At 44.8% G+C, this 17728-nt stretch overlaps 1 protein-coding gene across 4 annotated transcripts in view; it reads left to right on the top strand.

Annotated features, from left to right (window-relative positions):
• Window positions 1-533: 533 nt before the first annotated feature.
• The window catches only part of RPRD2 (regulation of nuclear pre-mRNA domain containing 2), a 37544-nt gene continuing 20349 nt past the window's right edge, over window positions 534-17728 (top strand). For all 4 annotated transcript variants that reach the window (XR_014214238.1, XM_082202030.1, XM_082202029.1 and 1 more), the window contains exon 1: window positions 534-856. Coding sequence is in view for 3 of the 4 variants with exons in the window: in XM_082202030.1 (XP_082058156.1) it covers window positions 568-856 (289 nt within the window). In the remaining variant the exon portion in view is untranslated. The remainder of the gene's footprint in view (window positions 857-17728) is intronic.

The following is a 17728-nucleotide window of genomic DNA, read 5'->3' as shown; positions in this document are numbered from 1 at the left end:
AAGTGATGAATTAACATGTTTAATTTCATAATGTGAAGATCTAAGGATGTGAATGTTTAAGTTAAATTTTACAAGAACTGTGATTTGGAAAACCGTTAAAAGGACATGCGATGAAATTCAACCAAGAGGAAGCGAGGAAGTCACTTAACAATGTTAATAAGTGCAATTTTTAATGAGGTTACGATTTATGTTTGTTTTATGTGTTTGTTTGTTTGTTTACAATGTTGTGAAAACCAATAAAAACTTTTTTTGGGGGAAAATGTATTCGTATTCATAACGCTAAATGCGCAGCTGCGATTTAACTATGACCATAACCAATATCAGCTCCCCTCCTCCCTTCCCCGCCCTTCGCGGGGAAAGCTCCGCCTTGCCCCGAGTGCGCCTGCGCGCTGGAGAGGAGACGGCGAGCGAGCGAGCGAGAGAAGCGCGCTCGAGGCGGGCGGACAGCGCGCGCACGCACGCTACGCACGCACGCACGCGCCGAGACACGCTCCCTCCCTCGCGCTCGTCCCCCCTCCCCCCCCCCTTCCCGAGCGGCGTTGCTTGTGCGACCGAAGGGGAGGGAAGATGGCGGCCGGCGGCAGTGGCGGCGGCAAGGCCTCCTCCTCGTCGTCGTCGTCGTCCTCCTCCTCTTCTTCGTCGTCGTCCTCCGCCGCTGCGGCGGGCGGCGGCGGGGGCGGGCCGGCCTCGTCGTCGTCGTCGTCGTCGTCCGGCCCTCTGGAGGCGTCCCTGGACAGGAGGCTTCAGGGGGTGACCAACACCATGGAGTCCATCCAGGGCCTGTCGTCGTGGTGCCTGGAGAACAAGCGGCACCACAGCACCATCGTCCACCACTGGATCAAGTGGATGCGCAGATGTAAGTGCGCGGGGGGGGGGGAGGCGGGCGGGGAGGGGCTCACCTGCGGGCCTCGGGGGGGGGCAGGGAAATGGGTGGTGGCAAAGGTGGGATACCTGGCGACGCCTCCTCCGTCACCTTTCAACAAAGCCTCGGCCGAAATCTCCCTCCCGCCCGCCCGGATATACGCCTCAATTATTTTATTTTTACACACACATATATTTGTATTTTGGTGCTTTAAACAGGATTTCCAAAGAGCTGCTTTCCAAAAACAAAAAGTTCTTTTTGCATGCGGTTGTCTTGAGCTGGCGTTTCTGTTATGCGCCGCTTTTCTGTGTGGCGGGTGGATAACGCAAGGGGTGTGGGGGATATACCTGCCATCGCCGCCGCCGCCTCCCGCCTTCTTCTTCTTTCAAGGAGCCTTGTAATAATAATAATAATAATAATAATAATAATAATAATAATAATAATAATAGGTCTTCCTCCCACTTGGTATCGCTCCCGGATCCGAATTGGTTTTTTTACATGTGCTGTTTGAAAAGGTTTGCCGCTGCTGTTGTTTTAAGTTGCTTTTGTACGCAGTTGTTGCCAAGGGCTTTTAGAAATGTAACTGTTTTGTATATGCTGTCTGTCTGTCTCCTCTCTGCCACCTTCCTTTTTCAACGAGCCTTCTAAAATCTTTGCCTCACTTGGTATCTGTCTTGGATCTGAATTTTTTAGTGTAGGCGCTGTTGTTTTGAACTTTACCTGTTGTTTCTATAAATGTAACTGTCATATATGGCATAATTTATAGGAAGTTGCTCCAAGATGATTCTTGGGGAGCATTTCATAAATAAAATTATTAATAATGATACCTATGTGTAGATTTGCTTGGTGTTTTATGCAGGGTGCGATGTTACTATGATGGTGAAGATTTTACTTGGCTTTATATATCATACGCATTATTAATATTTTTGTGATGATGACCATTAATAATGTTGAGGGTACTGATCCTGTGTCTCTCTGCGTGGATTTTAGTTGGTAGTTTGTAATTGTTGATATTACTATAATTATTCATAGTGCTGTCACATCTATGTAGATTAGCAGTTTATAGAGGGTACATTATTATTACTGTGATTATATTTCTCTGGTGGTAGCACTGATGATGCGTACAGTATTGCTGTGTAGATTTTATTTGGAAGTCTATCCAAAGTGCAGAATTAAGGTTGCTATGATTATGATAATTGATGCTACAACAGAGGCACCATCTCAGTACAACATGTAGCTTTACTTGACAGTTTATAATGGATGCATTATTAGTAGTATTGCTGTGATTATTATGGTGGTGCTGTTGGTGTGTATATCTTAGTTGGCAGATTTTAGTTTATAGTTTAGTTTATAGTGTGCATTATTTATTTAGCTGAAAGACAAGGATTTGTTTAGACAAGTGGCAAATGCTTCCTCCCTGCTTCCCTCAGGGTAAGGTAGTCCTTCAGAAGTCCCTGTTTTGGCATTGTATTAACAGTACTATGATAAGCTACGTTGTGGTGGTTGATGATGATGTTATGCGCAAAATCACTTTGTAGAATTAATAATAATAATAATAATAATAAATAATTTATTTATACCCCGCCCATCTGGCTGGGCTTCCCCAGCCACTCCAAAAGAATATTAGAATACTGTCATACATCAAACATTAAAAGCTTCCCTAAAGAGGGCTGCCTTCAGATATCTTCTAAAAGTCTGGTAGTTGTTGTTCTCTTTGACATCTGGTGGGAGGGCATTCCACAGGGAGGGCGCCACTACCGAGAAGGCCCTCTGCCTGGTTCCCTGTAGCTTTGCTTCTCTCAGTGAGGGAACCGCCAGAAGGCCCTCAGCGCTGGATCTCGGTGTCTGGGCAGAACGATGGGGGTGGAGACGCTCCTTCAGGTATACTGGACCGAGGCCGTTTAGGGCTTTAAAGGTCAGCACCAACACTTTGGCTCGGAAACGTACTTTTCATTTTATACAGGGTGCATTATTACTATTACAGTGGCAGTAATGATGACTGTGGTGGCAATGGTTATGGCAGCGTGTACAAGATATGCATAGTTTACTTGGCAATTCATGTAGTTTCTTAATTTTGCTGTGGTGCTTGTGCGTACACAATATGTGTGAATTTGGCGCAGCATATTATATAGGGTGCGCTGTTACTGATACTCCTATGCTGATGATGAGATCAAATGCACTATATGCTTTCACTATGTGTATGTATAATCCATCAATCAGTCTCCTTTATTGGCATAGAAAAAGTTCATCATATACATGGATCTGAACACTTACCCAGAGTTTGGAATGAGGCACAGTGGAGTCTGTGGTGTCTTCATCACATATGGTTTATTTACACATAGATACCACCTCAGGCTACGATGGAGGGGTTCACAGCATTAGCACCCCAAGAAGGGCCTTGCTTCCCCCATAGCTGCAGCCTTGGGTGCCTGCAGAAATCAGGCTTGACTCTTTCCCTGCATTTCAAGCCTGCAGCATTTCCTGCAGCTTCTAGCTCACATCACTCAACTCTCAACTCCAGCCTTCTGAGGGAGGGAAGCCCACCCATTTGCCTTCTGGTTCCCCTAGGGACCCATACTTAGCGGGCCATTACCAGGCTGGCCTGGCTATTCCAGCAACTGAGTCCATGCTGGATCCAGGAATCAGAAGTGGGGGTGCTCAGACATACATCCTACCCCACCTCCATACTCGTGTATCAGGTAAGATGTGAGTTGTAGTACAACAACTTTGGTCTTTGCAACAGCCCTGCACAGTGAAATAAGAATGGAGAGAATAGATGCAAGGGGGATTGGGTGGGATTTCCTGCCATTGTTTGTGGTTATTGGTGTGTGTAAGTGTAATGTTTGGGGAAGGACCATAGTGGTAGAGCATCTGCTATGCATTCAGAAAGTCTCAGGTTCAATCGCCGACATCTCCAGGTAGGGCTAGGAATGGTTCCTGCCTGACACTCTGGACAGCCACTTCAAGTCAGTCTAGAACAACACATTGTGCTAGATCAGGCATGTCCAAACTCCATTTCGGGGGCCTAATCCTAAAAAACCTCAACAACTTCAATCCTAAAAAAAGATCCAACAACTTTGGTGGGCCAAACCTTTGGTTGGCCCCCACGGCCCTTCACTTCATCTGGCCCTCTTTGAAAAGAGTTTGGACACCACTGTGCTAGATGGACCAAAGGTCTCGCTCAGGATAAGTCTGCTTCCTCTGTTGCCCCTAGATATGGAATTATAGAAAATCACATCTATGTGGATGCAGATCTCACTTGGTGACTACTGTATATCTTCTGCATCTACAGATGAAGGGTGGTGTACAAATTTAGTGTAACAGGTTTAGTATAACACTTTAACAGGTCTTTATGATAAGAATTACAATGATGGTGATTCTTGCTGTTGATACAACCATTTGAGATTGGTGCAGTGTTTATGCAGAGTGAATTTTCCTTGGTGCTCCTTGCAAGGGTCCCTGAAGGTGGGCTGAATATGAAGGGATTGCAAAGTGGTGGTGAGACCCTCTGCTTTATGGTCAGCAAGGCAGCAAGAGGACAATGGAGGGTTAACTTCCTCTGCAGGGGAGGAGAACAATGCGCTCTCCTCCTTGGAGGAAAGGAGTGATAAAAATGCAATAAATAAATGGATCAAATAACACAAACTTTGTCATTCCCCACTTCCCCTTCAAAGTGTTCAGAGGCAAATATGTAACTTATGCCTTGTAGCAACCCTTTTTAGTGGGCTAAGAATGGGGGCGCTGGGGCAGTGCAAAGGGGTCTGCAATCTGTACAGAGGTGATGGTGTAAGGGTGATGTTTAAGGCTGCTATCCTGCGCCTGTGTTACTTGGAATTAAGTTCAGTTGAACCCAGCGGGGCTTGCTTCTGAGAGAGGGTCTGTGGTATGGCAAGCAGGCGGATCAATGCATCTGAAGAAGCCAAAGGATTCTGCTTGTATTATCTCGGTGACCCATGCAATAACTTTGTAAAGAGGGCCAAAATTTGCGGGGGTGGGGTGAGTTCCCACACAAAGTGAGGTGGGCTTAGTTTATTAGCACCCATACACGACATTTCAATAGTATAGAAGCACTTTGCATGCATTAGGTCAAAAGGATGGGTTGGTCTGCCTTGGTGCAGTAATACTTTTCAGATGTTTGAAGTGATGGTGTGTATTCTGTACAAAGCTGCGGTAAGGAACACTTAAATAATGGATTCCAATCCTTTTGATGAAGATTTGGGAAGGAGGGTGCTGAGGCTGAGTGAGTGGTGGCTTGGTTAGGGCCACCCAGCAGCTTGGTGGGTTGCATGAGGCTTGAATCTTGAACCTGCTTGGTTGTCCTGAATATTCCCTAAGATAGCAGGCAGCTCGGGGAATTAGAGAAAGTGCCACATTCTCCTATTGTTAGCCCTTATATGTGTCATATTACCCCTGTAAGTTGCAAGAACTGGGCTGTTGTAGTTGCTCAGTGAACTTCCTGCCGGAGTGAGAATCCAGCACCTTAGATTTTATTGCTTTGGGAAATGGAAAACATTGGGGGTGGTTCTGAATGAGAGCACGGCATTCAAGCTGTTGACTTCAGGTACAGAATGAGATAAGTAGAATGGATGTGGGTGACTTTTTAACAATAATTCTAGATGACAAAAAACGTTTTTATCTGTCGTGAATTGCCTGGAGTGTCGCTGAACAGCAGGGTGCTAAATCTGCTTTTGAAAGCCAGCAAACCTTCCTTTGCTGCTGCTGCTACTGCTGCTGCTGCTGTTTTCAAAAGCAAGTTTGACTGTCCTGTGTTCTCCCCTCAAGTGCATAGCTAAATCTGAATATTGGACGGTGTACAGGGATTCAACAGGCTGGCCAGTAAATAAACCTTCCCCCTGCACTTGAATATTTGCAATTAGCGAGCTGGAGGGGATGCGAGTAGCCTTGCAAAGAAGTCTATGAAAGTTGCTAGGCTTGTGGGTGCCTTATTAGTCACTGTTGCCTTATTAAAAAAAAGAACAATCTTGTAAATCTTCCCAGCTTGCCTCAAGGCAGTCAATTCCAACCGCAAGTTGCTGGGTAAGTGACAATTGACAAGCCTGTATTAATGTTTGTAAATGTACAGAGTTTTGTGTGTGTGTCCTTCTTAGCCACCTCACTAACATACTGGATCGTGAGCCCTGTCCTGTCCATATTTAAGTAGAGATGAAGAGCCTATGGCCTTCCAGGTATTGTTGGACTCCCATCTCCCTGGTCATCCCTGACCACTGGACATGCTAGGTGGGGCCAGTGGGAACTTAGGAAGCTGCATGCAACTGGGTTACACACTGGCCCATCTGTCTCAGTATTGTCCACACTGGCAGCAGTTCCCCAGGCTTTCAGGCAGGAACCTCTCCTAGTCCTACTTGGAGACACCTGCCATCAGGGCAGGGACCTTCTGCACTCAAAGCAGATTCTGTACCACTGAGCTACGGTCCTTCCCAATAAGTGCAACATCTGCCGGCTGGTACTCAACATGGTTGTCCTTTCCAAGAAGTAGCAGGATTGCCGTGATAGCTCAACCACTTTGAATTTCCTTTCTGTGAGCAAACTGTTTCAGTTTGCCCTCTTGGATAATGCTTGAGGCACCGGGAAGCTTGAAATGTAGGTTGTATTTTCAAGTAAGACTACTCACTACAGTACTCTGTGTATTTGGCTGGGGTCTGGGGTGTATCTGAATCTGTCTGATCACAGAATTTTAGAATTGTAGAGCTGGAAGGGATCCCGGGGGTCATCTCGTCCAAGCCCCTGCAATGAAACAGAGGTGGCCCTTATAGGAATCGAACCTGCAACTAGTGATGTGAGGTGAGAATATTTTCTGGAGAATATTCTCTGCTAGAAAATTCTCCGGAGAATATTCTCCACAAACTGTAAATTCTTGGTTAGTGGCAGGCTTAGTGATTAACGTGAGTCATTCATGTTGAATTTTCAATTTCAAGTTTAGTGCAAAAAAAATCAAAGAATGTGAATTCACAGCATAGTCCCATTGAATAAAAGTATCTGTACAGTTTTTGGTTGCCGTCTGAGCAAGTTTACCCATGAATAAACATGTATGTTAACTAATCATATAATTTTCAATGCATTAAAATGAATATACTCCTATTTTAAATGAAAATTCTCTAATACCTTTATTCTCATTAATCAAGAATTTTCTCCAAAAGATTATTCTCGAGAATTTAACATCGCTACCTGCAACATTGGCGTTTTATCAGCACAATGCTCTAACCAACTAAGCTAACTGCTTCCTTCTGTTCTGTACCTGCAGCTGAGCTGAAACCTGTTCCTGTGGGGCAAAATATTGCCTAAGCTGTAATTGCAGCAAGATAAACCCCAAAAGTGAGCAACTATACTGGTGCAGTCAGTGCTGTATTCTAAAGGAGTGTATTAGACAGTTGCACTTGGCTTGCTTCCTAGCGATGAAGGGAAGGAAATAAGCCAAGGCAGTAAGATTTTACTGGAACAACTTCTGCTAGGTTTAGGAATATGCAAATCTGAGTTACAAGTCAAGAGTGCTTCGCTAGCCGTGAATGCACTTGGTAGTGTTGAATGTTGGCTGCTTAGGGATGTTCTCATACATCTCTTTTGCAAGGATCAGCTTCTGAACTTGCAGCAGATCACATACTTATTTTTCTTTTCTTTTTGTGACTCCTGCTTGATCCCCTCATAGTCTGGAGGTGCATGGTGGGTTATCTGAGAATCCCTGAGCCAGTCCTTCACAATAATTTTGGTTCATTCACACTATCTTTCCAGACCTTGTGACAACGGCGTTTGTGGGACTATTTCATAGGCGGTCTCTGTGAGAGTCCTGATTGTCTATGTATTATGTGAACTCTTTCCATTAATTAGAAACTGCAACTTTAGGAGTTGTGGTGGGATACGGAAAAGGCAGTTGGGCGTAACAAAAGTCTTAAAAAGAAAAATGAAGTTTGCTTATCAAAATCCTAATGAATTGCAAAATATCTGTTCTTGGGAGTTTTGTGATCTTTAAAATGAGATGTTTCTAAAGAACAATTATTCAGTGAAAAGGCTTCTGGTGTGCACACAGTGGCTGAACACATAAAACTGAGCCATAGTTTGTTTAAAAAGCCACGAGTTGTCTTTTTAGATGAGCAAATAAGCCACACAGCTTATTTCTCCAAAACTGGTTCGTTTTTCTCCTCTTGTGCCTTTGAAGCTTGGCAAGCATCTGTGACAGAAGGCAAACAAACCATGGCTAAGCTGGGTTCAGAATGAAGCCATACGGTTTGCAAGCCAGCCACACACAATGGCTTCAGAAGTTTGTTGTTCAGAAGTTTCAACCAACCACCATTTGGCTGTAGCTGAGTATTAGAGCATTTGCTTTGCTTGCAGAAAGTCCTAGGTTCAGTCCTGGCATCTCCAGGCAGGACTGGGAGAGATCCCTGCCTGAAGCCCTGGAGAGCTGCTGCCAGTCAGTGTAGGCAGTACTGAGCTAGGTGGACCCTAGTCAGTGTTCAAAACTCCCATTGTTCTAGATGCATTTTGCGGCAGAAAATTTCATTAGCGTGAGTAGTTTCTGAGCTCTTGGTGCAGTACCGCACCTAAGATTTCAGATTAAAACTGCAGAGTGGAAGGAAAGGAGGACCTTTTTCTGTCTCTACACTTCCAGTTACTCTCTGAAGACTGGGGAAGAGACCCTCTTAAGAATATTAGAGGGGTGGACAGGGGAGAACTAGACCATGTGAAAAATGAACATGAATTTTAGCTGCAGTTCATTCATTTTCAGCTTTGTATTCTTGCCATAAAAAAGCGCACCTAGACATTCTGTTGTTGTGCCCATAACCTAGGTTTAAGGTGCCATTTAGCTCCTAGCTTTCTTATCTCAGTTTCTAACACTGACCCCAGTGGGCTTGAGTCAGTTTAAGGCAGCTTCCGGTGTTCGTAAACAAACCATGGCTTGCTGATTCTATCTGAGCATGGACAGAGAGTTTGGTCTCAGACAGTCTTCCCCAGCAGCCCTGGTTTCTCCCGGAGAGTGTGGGGTTCAAACTCTCACCAGCCCCAGCCAATACAGCCCATGGTCAGCGATCATGGGAGTTGTAATCCAACAACATACTTTACAAGGACTGATCTGGGGGCAGGCGTAGCCTTTTATAGAATTGTAGAATTGCAGAGGTGGAAGGGACCAATCTTCTGCAATGTAGGAATCTCGACATTTTGGTTCTCATACGTGCTGCTTGCGTGCAAATCCCACACTTAAGGATCAGGTCTTATTAGCAACAGCTCCTGAAGATGGAGGGTCCACCATTGCCTGTACTTCTCTGAGTTCTTCTGTGGACTCAACCTTGAGCAGATTCTTTTTCCACACTCCTGCAAACACCTGGCTTGATTTCTAGGTGATTTTTAAAAAAGAGTTATTATCGTTTGTCAGAGACCTCGGGAACTCCTGGGACCTGGTTGCTGACGCACAGATTGTACACATGAACTTAGTGGAAACATGGAAGCACCTGCTTGTGCCAGACGGTGTGTGATGTTTCAGCTCATCCTACCTCAATGCCAGCAATACTATACCTCTCACACCGGAGGAACACCCTGATCCCAGGCATTGTTTTTCAGAAATCTCATTCATTTTCATTGAACACCTGCTTCAAGAAGCTTAGAACTGGAGGACACAGAAGTTGCCCTTCTCTGGTTTCTTTTGTACCTCGGAAGAGAGGAGGGGTAGCAGAATGGTAGAGTAATCTATGGGCTGGTTCTTTCTTCCCTTGCAGAATTGCCCACTGCTGCAAAGCTGCTTTAGAAACTTCTGGGTCTGGTTGTAAATATTGACTTGAGTGTCACAGGGGAAAAGGGAACCCGCCTATAGAAAGGATATTTGAATAATGTTTGTTTCTGTTCTCCAAGCCAAGAGTCAACTCTATCTGTCTGTCTGTCTGTCTATTTAATTTATATCCCACCATTTATCCAATGGAACTCATCGTGGCTCACATGGTTCTTTAGAGGAGTTGAGGGTGAATGAAGTCTTGCTCGCCTTCAGAGTCAGGGATTTTTTTATACGTGGAAGGAAATAAATGGATTGACTGCTATTTCCAAACTGGAAAAGACACAAGGAGACCGTGTATGTAAAAAATTGGACAAGCTTCTTGTTCACATGGCTGACTGTAACAAAGCCTTCAGGTTTAGCCAAATGACTCATCAATTGGAATGGAAAAGTTGCTACTGTTGAAATGTGTGACCAGTCAAGGGACAACAAACCGGGTAGCTAGTTTTGAGCTGTATGTGTGAACAATTAAATGTGGAGGCCCAAAAAGAAAAAAAGGGATGCTCTGATTTCTCTCCTATTCCTATTCCTCTTCCTCTCTTTTTCATTTCTGATAGACTTTTTCATTTTTTCTGATAGAATAATTGTAAGGGTGATATACATTGTTAGTCTCACACACGAGAGTAAACCCATTGTAATCAATGGCCTTATGCTCAGAGGACAGTTGACTTAGTTGGATGTCAGTAGAAAATTTGGGAAACACCTGGAGGGGGGGGTCTATGACAACAAAATGATAACTATTTTGGGATGATGAGCGAAACAGTTTCTAAGGCAAGGTTCTATTCAAAATGTGTAGTGTAGAGGTTCTTAAGTAAGATCTCCATTTTTATTTTTTTTAAATTCCATTAGTTGTATCCAACTAAGTTTACTCAGAATAGACACCTTGAAATTAATGGACCTAAGTTAGTCATGCCCATTAATAGCTGGTTGCAATCCTTAATCTATAGGCAGCTTTTCAGGCTTGCTGTTATCAAGGGGGCTCCCAGCATGTTAGCAGCAACACCTGTAATAATTAAATAATAAAATCACCATATTAAAGCATAGCATATCTAAAAATCATTAAAACAACAGATAAAAACAGTAGCAGGCTAAATAAATTTGTAAAAACAGCTTCTAATACTTTAGCCGCTGCTAAAGGCTTGTCTTCTACAATTTGAAGGTGATACAGTTACATTCCCTCCAGCCACTGGGTAGCACTACACTTTGCGACTCTCTTATCTAGTGCATCTTCCTAAATTAACTCTTGGCTTTGCTTCAATTCTCTACCTGCCCGAGAGCTTGTGTATTTTTTTTAACAGCGTATGACCAAAGTAGGTCGCAAGCCAGATGTTTCTTTTCTGAGAGATTGGGAGCCGCCATTGCTTCTTTATCCTAGAATCCCAGGTGTGCAACCTGATATCTCAACACCTGGGAGGGACTCAGCCTGCAAATCTCCATCTCAGAATGGAGTCTACTTACAGGCTGACCTCACCATACAACAGCCCGCCTAACCTTTCCTTTAAAAAAAGAAATCCTCATCCAGTCATGCCCTACCTTGTGTAACGTTATTTGATGAAGAGTTCTGCAGCGCTCAAAAGCTTGCCACACCTTTGTGCCTTCTTTGTGCCTAATAAAGGTATTGCCTAACTCTGGACTTTGGAGTTTGCCAGCTTTTTGGTGCTTGATGTTTGTTGAATGGGAGCTAATTAATACCTTGAAGATGTTTCTTAAACAGTCTGTGAAGGTTGGAAGTTAGCAGGAGCCGAGATGTGCCTCTGAGCCAGAGCGGAGCTCAAATTTTGAGTGGGAGAGCAGAGAAAAATATTTTGGGGATGTGATATAGCCAGCAAGAAAGATAGTGCTGCATTCTTCAGCCAATGGAGCAGCAGCATTAGGAACTGATGCTATTCATTTATCACTTACTTTGCATTCTTGTACAGCACATTTTGTCAAAATGACCTCTATGTGGTTTACATTAAAGCAAAATGTAGAGTAAGAATCACAAAAATGGCAAAAGTATGCAGTTAAAAACCAACAATCAGTATAAAATGCAGAGGCTGTGTGATTTAGACATTTGCAACTTCCATACATCTTGAAGCTGGGATGGGAGTGAGGAACAATTTTGCCCACAGGGATTTTGGAAGATGATAGAAATAAATCAGATCTAAGCTTTACTATTTTTCTAAGAACACCAGGTCCTCTTTTTTTGATGCATTTCTGGTCCTGCATATTATTCTTTTGGGTCCCTGTGTTTCTCCCTGCTTAGGACAGGGGCACCAGACAGTGTCGCTAACAGATGTTCTCTTTTGCTTTGACAAGATGGGAAAAGCTTGGTTTGTTTGCCTTGAGGGGCTTAACTCTCCCAGTGGCTGCTGTTCACACATTAGGATAAGCCAAGGGCACTGTTCTTGTGGAACATCAGGGGCCCACATGGCCCAGTTGCCCCCTCTTCATTCCTGCCTGGCACAAGCAGGAGGAATAAGCTAGCAGTCACAGTTAAGTTGGCTTCCAAACAATTCATGAACTGGGGTCTTGGCTTGTTCTTCTCTAACAAGCCAGGATCCCCAGCCAGCCTTAAACCAAGGTTTGTTTGTCACTTTTGAATCTCAGCGTACTTCTTGCACTGGTAAAGAGAGAAGTGGAAGCGATTGGTCAATGTTCATGACAGTGGTGTAGATTTTCTGGAAAATACTTGGTTTGCAACAGAAAATGTCCTATTGCCCATCTAATTTAGCATGTTAATTTTGCTCTGTAATTCGTAAATACAGTGGTACCTTGGGTTATATACGCTTCAGGTTACAAACTTTGCTAACCCAGAAATAGTGCTCCGGGTTAAGAACTTTGCTTCAGGATAAGAACAGAAATCGTGCTCCAGTGGCGTGGCGGCAGCGGGAGGCCCCATTAGCTAAAGTGGTGCTTCAGGTTAAGAACAGTTTCAGCTTAAGAACGGACCTCTGGAACGAATTACCGTATTTTTCGCTCTATAACACGCACCCGACCATAACACGCACGTAGTTTTTAGAGGAGGAAAATCCATAGGCATGCCACCCGTAGGCATTCCCTCCATAACACGCACAGACATTTCCCCTTACTTTTTAGGAGGAAAAAAGTGAGTGTTATGGTGCAAAAAATACGGTAAGTACTTAACCAGAGGTACCACTGTAAAGCTATAAACTTTGAAACGGCCAAGCTTGCCTAATAATCGTGTTTGCAGTTGGCACCTGTGCTATGTGTTCTTACTATCAAACTTCAGAAACGGGAAGTTTTTCTGTGGGGGGGGGGGACCTGGCTTTGTAGAAATTTCTGCCCTGCATCACTTGGGAACAGGGCTACTGCTCATTCCCCAGAAGCCAAGAGCATGCAATTCTGCCTTATTATCATGACATGTGAATACAGTCAGTACCTACTACAAAGCTCTGCTTACATGGTTCAGCCAGGATAAGAGCTGGCAGCAGTGGGGAGCAGGCATGAGAATTGAACCAAGGAGGTCCCCCCCCCCCCTTTTTAAGCAGCCATAGCATTGAATTGGTGATACCCTGAAACATTACTGGATCACTTTCCCTCTGGGCTGCTTAACCACAGCAGCACACTTGCCGGTCTTTGACTGGCTGCATCAATTATGGCCCTAAAGGTGCAGTGAGCAGCCACGAATTCGTTACCAGAAAGTTTCACCTTTGAAGGTCTGTCTCATGCGCTGCTCCTTTCCCGTTCCGCGCACAAATTGCATTTCCCAAGGCCCTGTGTTTTATGGCAAGAGGTTTCAAGTGCTCTCTTCACAAGGCCTCCCAGCCCCACGGCAAGGATCAAGTGGCTTGTGTTTGTGCTGAGAGCCTCCCTCCACACCCACACATGCACTGCACAGCTGTTTCATATCTCCAAATGTGTAAAATCACTGCTGGGTTGCTACGTCTTCCTCATCCCAGGCACAGGGGAGGAGACGATGGGTTGGGGAGATCCTAGGAAATTTCCAGAGATTCTTTTAATTACTCCACTCCTGTTTATTCCCATTGGAACAAAGGTGAGGAAATGAAGTGGTCTTGTTCCCCCGAGCAATTTTATTGTGACTCTTGGGGAGGGACTGGAAGGCAGTACTGCTTCTGAATACAGTGGTACCTCGGGTTAAGTACTTAATTCGTTCCAGAGGTCCGTTCTTAACCTGAAACTGCTCTTAACCTGAAGCACCACTTTAGCTAACGGGGCCTCCTGCTGCCGCTGCGCTGTCAGAGCACGATTTCTGTTCTCATCCTGAAGCAAAGTTCTTAACCTGAAGCACTATTTCTGGGTTAGCGGAGTCTGTAACCTGAAGCGTATGTAACCTGAGGTACCACTGTATTAGTTGCTGAAAACTAGAGGAGGGGAGAGGGCTCTTGAGCTCTGGTCCACTGGAGAGTGAGATCCTGAATGCCTCTTCTCATATTTCTGGCTTCACCTGCTGGAAAGCAAGGCTCCTTCCTTGATTCGGGGCCGGCTGTTTGGGGCGGGCACATTCCTTCTCGGGCTCCTCGCACAGCTGCCACTTGAATCCCAGATGGGTTAATTCATCCTGCAGTTGTGCCAAAGGACCTGGGCAGGGAGGGTCTCCTTCTGCTAAGCCAGGACCACAGAGTAGACCCCCTAGAGTGTGTTTGGCCACCAGCAAGTGGGATGTGTGGGGTTTGGTTGGTGTGTGAACCTGGTGCTTGCCGGAGGCAAAGAAGAGCTTTCTTTCCAGCTTCAGGAGTTGAGAGAAGCGGAAGGGACGGAAGGAGGGTGTAGGTGGCTGGAAGGAGTAGCAAGAGGCCATCTTGACTGTCTCTTAGTGCAAACCGGCCGCCCACCATGAACCACCATTGGCAAGATTGGCAGCAGATCTGTTCTTTGCTTATGATAATATTTTATTCTTTTGTTAATTATGATGTTTTAAATGTGCAGTTTATAGTTGACTTCCTTTGCTAATGTTTTCTTTTGAAATGTTTAAGATATTTATTTATTTGGGTTAGCTATGCTACATTAAATGTGCATTCTGCCGTTGACCTCTTTTGCAATGTTTTATTTTGAAATCTTTAGGATAATAGTTTCCTGTTAAGAATGTATACTTTACTTGTTGATTTTCTGCAGCAATGTTCCATTCTGAATTGTTTTATTTGATGTTTTAATGTGTTGTAAACCGCTTTGAGATTATTATTTTTCTGTTGGAAGATACAAAGCGGTATAGAAACGAAATGACCAACAACAGCAGGGGTGGGAGGGGGAGAGCTAAAAGGCGGCAGGGCTGGAAAAATCATTTCAGATTCAGAGGGGCCAGTGCTGAGCATTTCAGGAGCTAGTGCTACACTATTGTGGATGCTGGAGGAGCATCACGACTCAGCCCCTCACCCTGGCATATTCTACTGGCTACGATAGAATGCTTCTTTCAAGGCTGATTTTAGCAGGTGGAGGGGAGGAGCCCTGTGGGTGCTGGAAGGGGGCTGTAGAAGGCACATGTATGGGTGCCATGTGGCTGCCCCCCATCCTAGGCAGTTCTCTTGCTGCTGCTTGGATGCCTGTTGTCTGGGGTCTTTCCCGCTCCCCACAGAGGGGCAGCTTTTAGAACTAGTGTGGCTAGGCCTGCCCCTTGTGGGTGGGTGAATGAACGAACAAATTTTTATTTGCATCAGCCGTCGGCCATAGCGCAAAGAATAGAAATAAAAAGTCAATTATGTAAAATACATTTTAGGGTTTTGAAGCCTTGTGGCTGGTTGTTGAGTACACACAGATGGCAGTATATCTGAAAGCCCTTGCCCCCACCCAGAAAGAGAGGGAACTTTACTCTCCTCTGATTTTGCTGGTCCATTCAAGACTTGGAGCTGGGGAGCGTGCTTGGTGCATCTTGTTTTCTCAAGGGAACAAATACTGGGTGAGAGTTTTGAAAGAGGTGGAATCTTGGTCAGACCTTGTGCTGTTTCTGCAAAGCAAAGGGAGAGAAGAATTAGGAGGTGGGATGGGGGGGGAGGAAACCTTTTCTGAAGGAAAAGGAGGCCTCTTGCCTTGAGCGCAGCCTTGCATTGACTGTTTTCCAATGTCTCCTCTGATCTTTTTTCTTTCTTTCTTTTTTGGCATTGGACAATTTCTTTAATGAGCACGATCAAAAGCATTTTTTAAAGCAAAGGCTTTGCAGTCCTGTGTACAGGTACTAAGCAGTATTTCAAGTGGGATTTATTCTATTATTATTATTATTATTATTATTATTATTATTATTAATTTCATAACATTTATACACAGCTTGATACTAAAAAACCTCAAAGCGGTTTACAACAAACAAAACATTAAAATCAAAAGTAAAGAGTGTATGAATAAACATGCATGGGATTGTGCTATTTGGGGAGGGAATACTTTGCCATATGTTTCTAGACTCCCAGCAGTTGTGGCCAGTGGTCAGGGATGATGGGCTTGGAGTCCACAGTCTGCCTACCTCCAGATTAGGGAAGGGGAAGAATGGAGTGATGAAACTTTGCTGTAGGTCTGCTTGTTTCAGGCTGGACATGGAACTGGGCATTTGAAGTGGCGGGGTGTGGGGGTATATGTGTGTGTCTGTGGGTGGATGCTAGGAGCTAAGCTGGTGCCTTTATTGTCCATTGAGGTTCCTGGAGCTGGTGGTAAACCCAAAAGATCAAGGAAGCTGGTGATCTTCACACTCACATAGGAACGTAGGAAGTCAGTCCCTTGGTTCAGCTGGCTCAGTGTTGTCCACACTGGCTGGCAGCAGCTGTCTAGGGTTTCAGGCAGGGGATATTGCCAGCCTTACCTGGAGATGCTGGGGATTGAGCCTGGAACCTTCCACAGGCAGGGCATGAATTCTGTACCACTGAGCCATGACCCTTCTCCTGCTTGCCATTGCCAAGGAGCCCTGTTGCATCTTCTTGGTGTGTTTTGAGATAGCAAGAAGCATCTTTTAAGTTCCTGTGAGACACATGCCTGTCTTCTCAGGCTCAGAAGTTACCCTCCGTGAGCTGTGTGTGTAAAGGGACCCCTGATCATTAGGTCCAGTCGTGACCGACTCGGGTTGTAACACTCATCTCGCTTTATTGGCCGAGGGAGCCGGCGTACAGCTTCCGGGTCATGTGGCCAGCATGACTAAGCCACTTCTGGCAAACCAGAGCAGCGCACGGAAACACAGTTTACCTTCCCGCCGGAGCGGTACCTATTTATCTACTTGCACTTTGACGTGCTTTCGAACTACTAGGTGGGCAGGAGCAGGGACCGAGCAATGGGAGCTCACCCCATCGCGGGGATTCGAACCACCGACCTTCTGATTGGCAAGTCCTAGGCTCTGTGGTTTAACCCACAGCACCACCCGCGTCCCTTACCCACCGTTACTGATCTTCAAAACCCCCAAAAAACCCTTATAAGCTTCAGAAGAATCCCAGGGTTTGTAAAACACCTGGGGTAAGCTGAGAACAAGAGGTGCTTGTTAACAAGAGTTAGGACTTGCAATCAAATTTTCTACCCTCTTAAAAAAGAGCATCTTCCAGTCCCCAAATTGTGCTTGTCTGCCTAGTAATCTCTGCTTTCTGCGGATACCATGACATTAGGAAGTCTGTTTGGTACAGTGTAGGAATCTGGCCCTTGGAGTAGCACTGAAGGAAATTGAGCTCTCTCCCATTACGTATCAGGGCAGCCAGCATCTCTTACTGTCTTTCTGGCACCTACTGAAGCCCTTCATATCCTGACAAGTGATTAAGTCAGGGGAGGATTGTACCTGTCTCTACCTGTCTCTACTTGAATAAATTGTTTGGAAATACACTTTTTCTGTTGATGTTATTGTTAATGACTTTGGAGTGTTTTATGGGGAGCGATTTATAAATGACAGAAACAATTAAAATAATCATGGGTCTTTGGGTGAGGAACACCTTTGCAAATATTTTCTGCAGAATTGGAACCCTGAAATGTGACAGCACAAACTATTAAAGGCTTTTCTTAGCATAATGGGAGCTACCTATAAAAAGCCGCTGATCAAACAGATAGGTCCCTTGAGTCTGTTGGCGCCTCAGCTTGATTTAAATTAGTGACTTGCATTTTTTATTTTTTATTTAAAACCAGTCCCTGTAGAGCCTGTTGACAAAAGTATGTCTCCACTAGCAGATCTCAGTTCA

This window comes from Podarcis vaucheri, assembly GCF_965113315.1.
Source record: "Podarcis vaucheri genome assembly, chromosome: 16".
NCBI classification, from domain to species: Eukaryota; Metazoa; Chordata; class Lepidosauria; order Squamata; family Lacertidae; genus Podarcis; species Podarcis vaucheri.
Note: the sequence above shows the minus strand (reverse complement) of the source record. Positions and strands in the feature narration are given on the sequence as shown.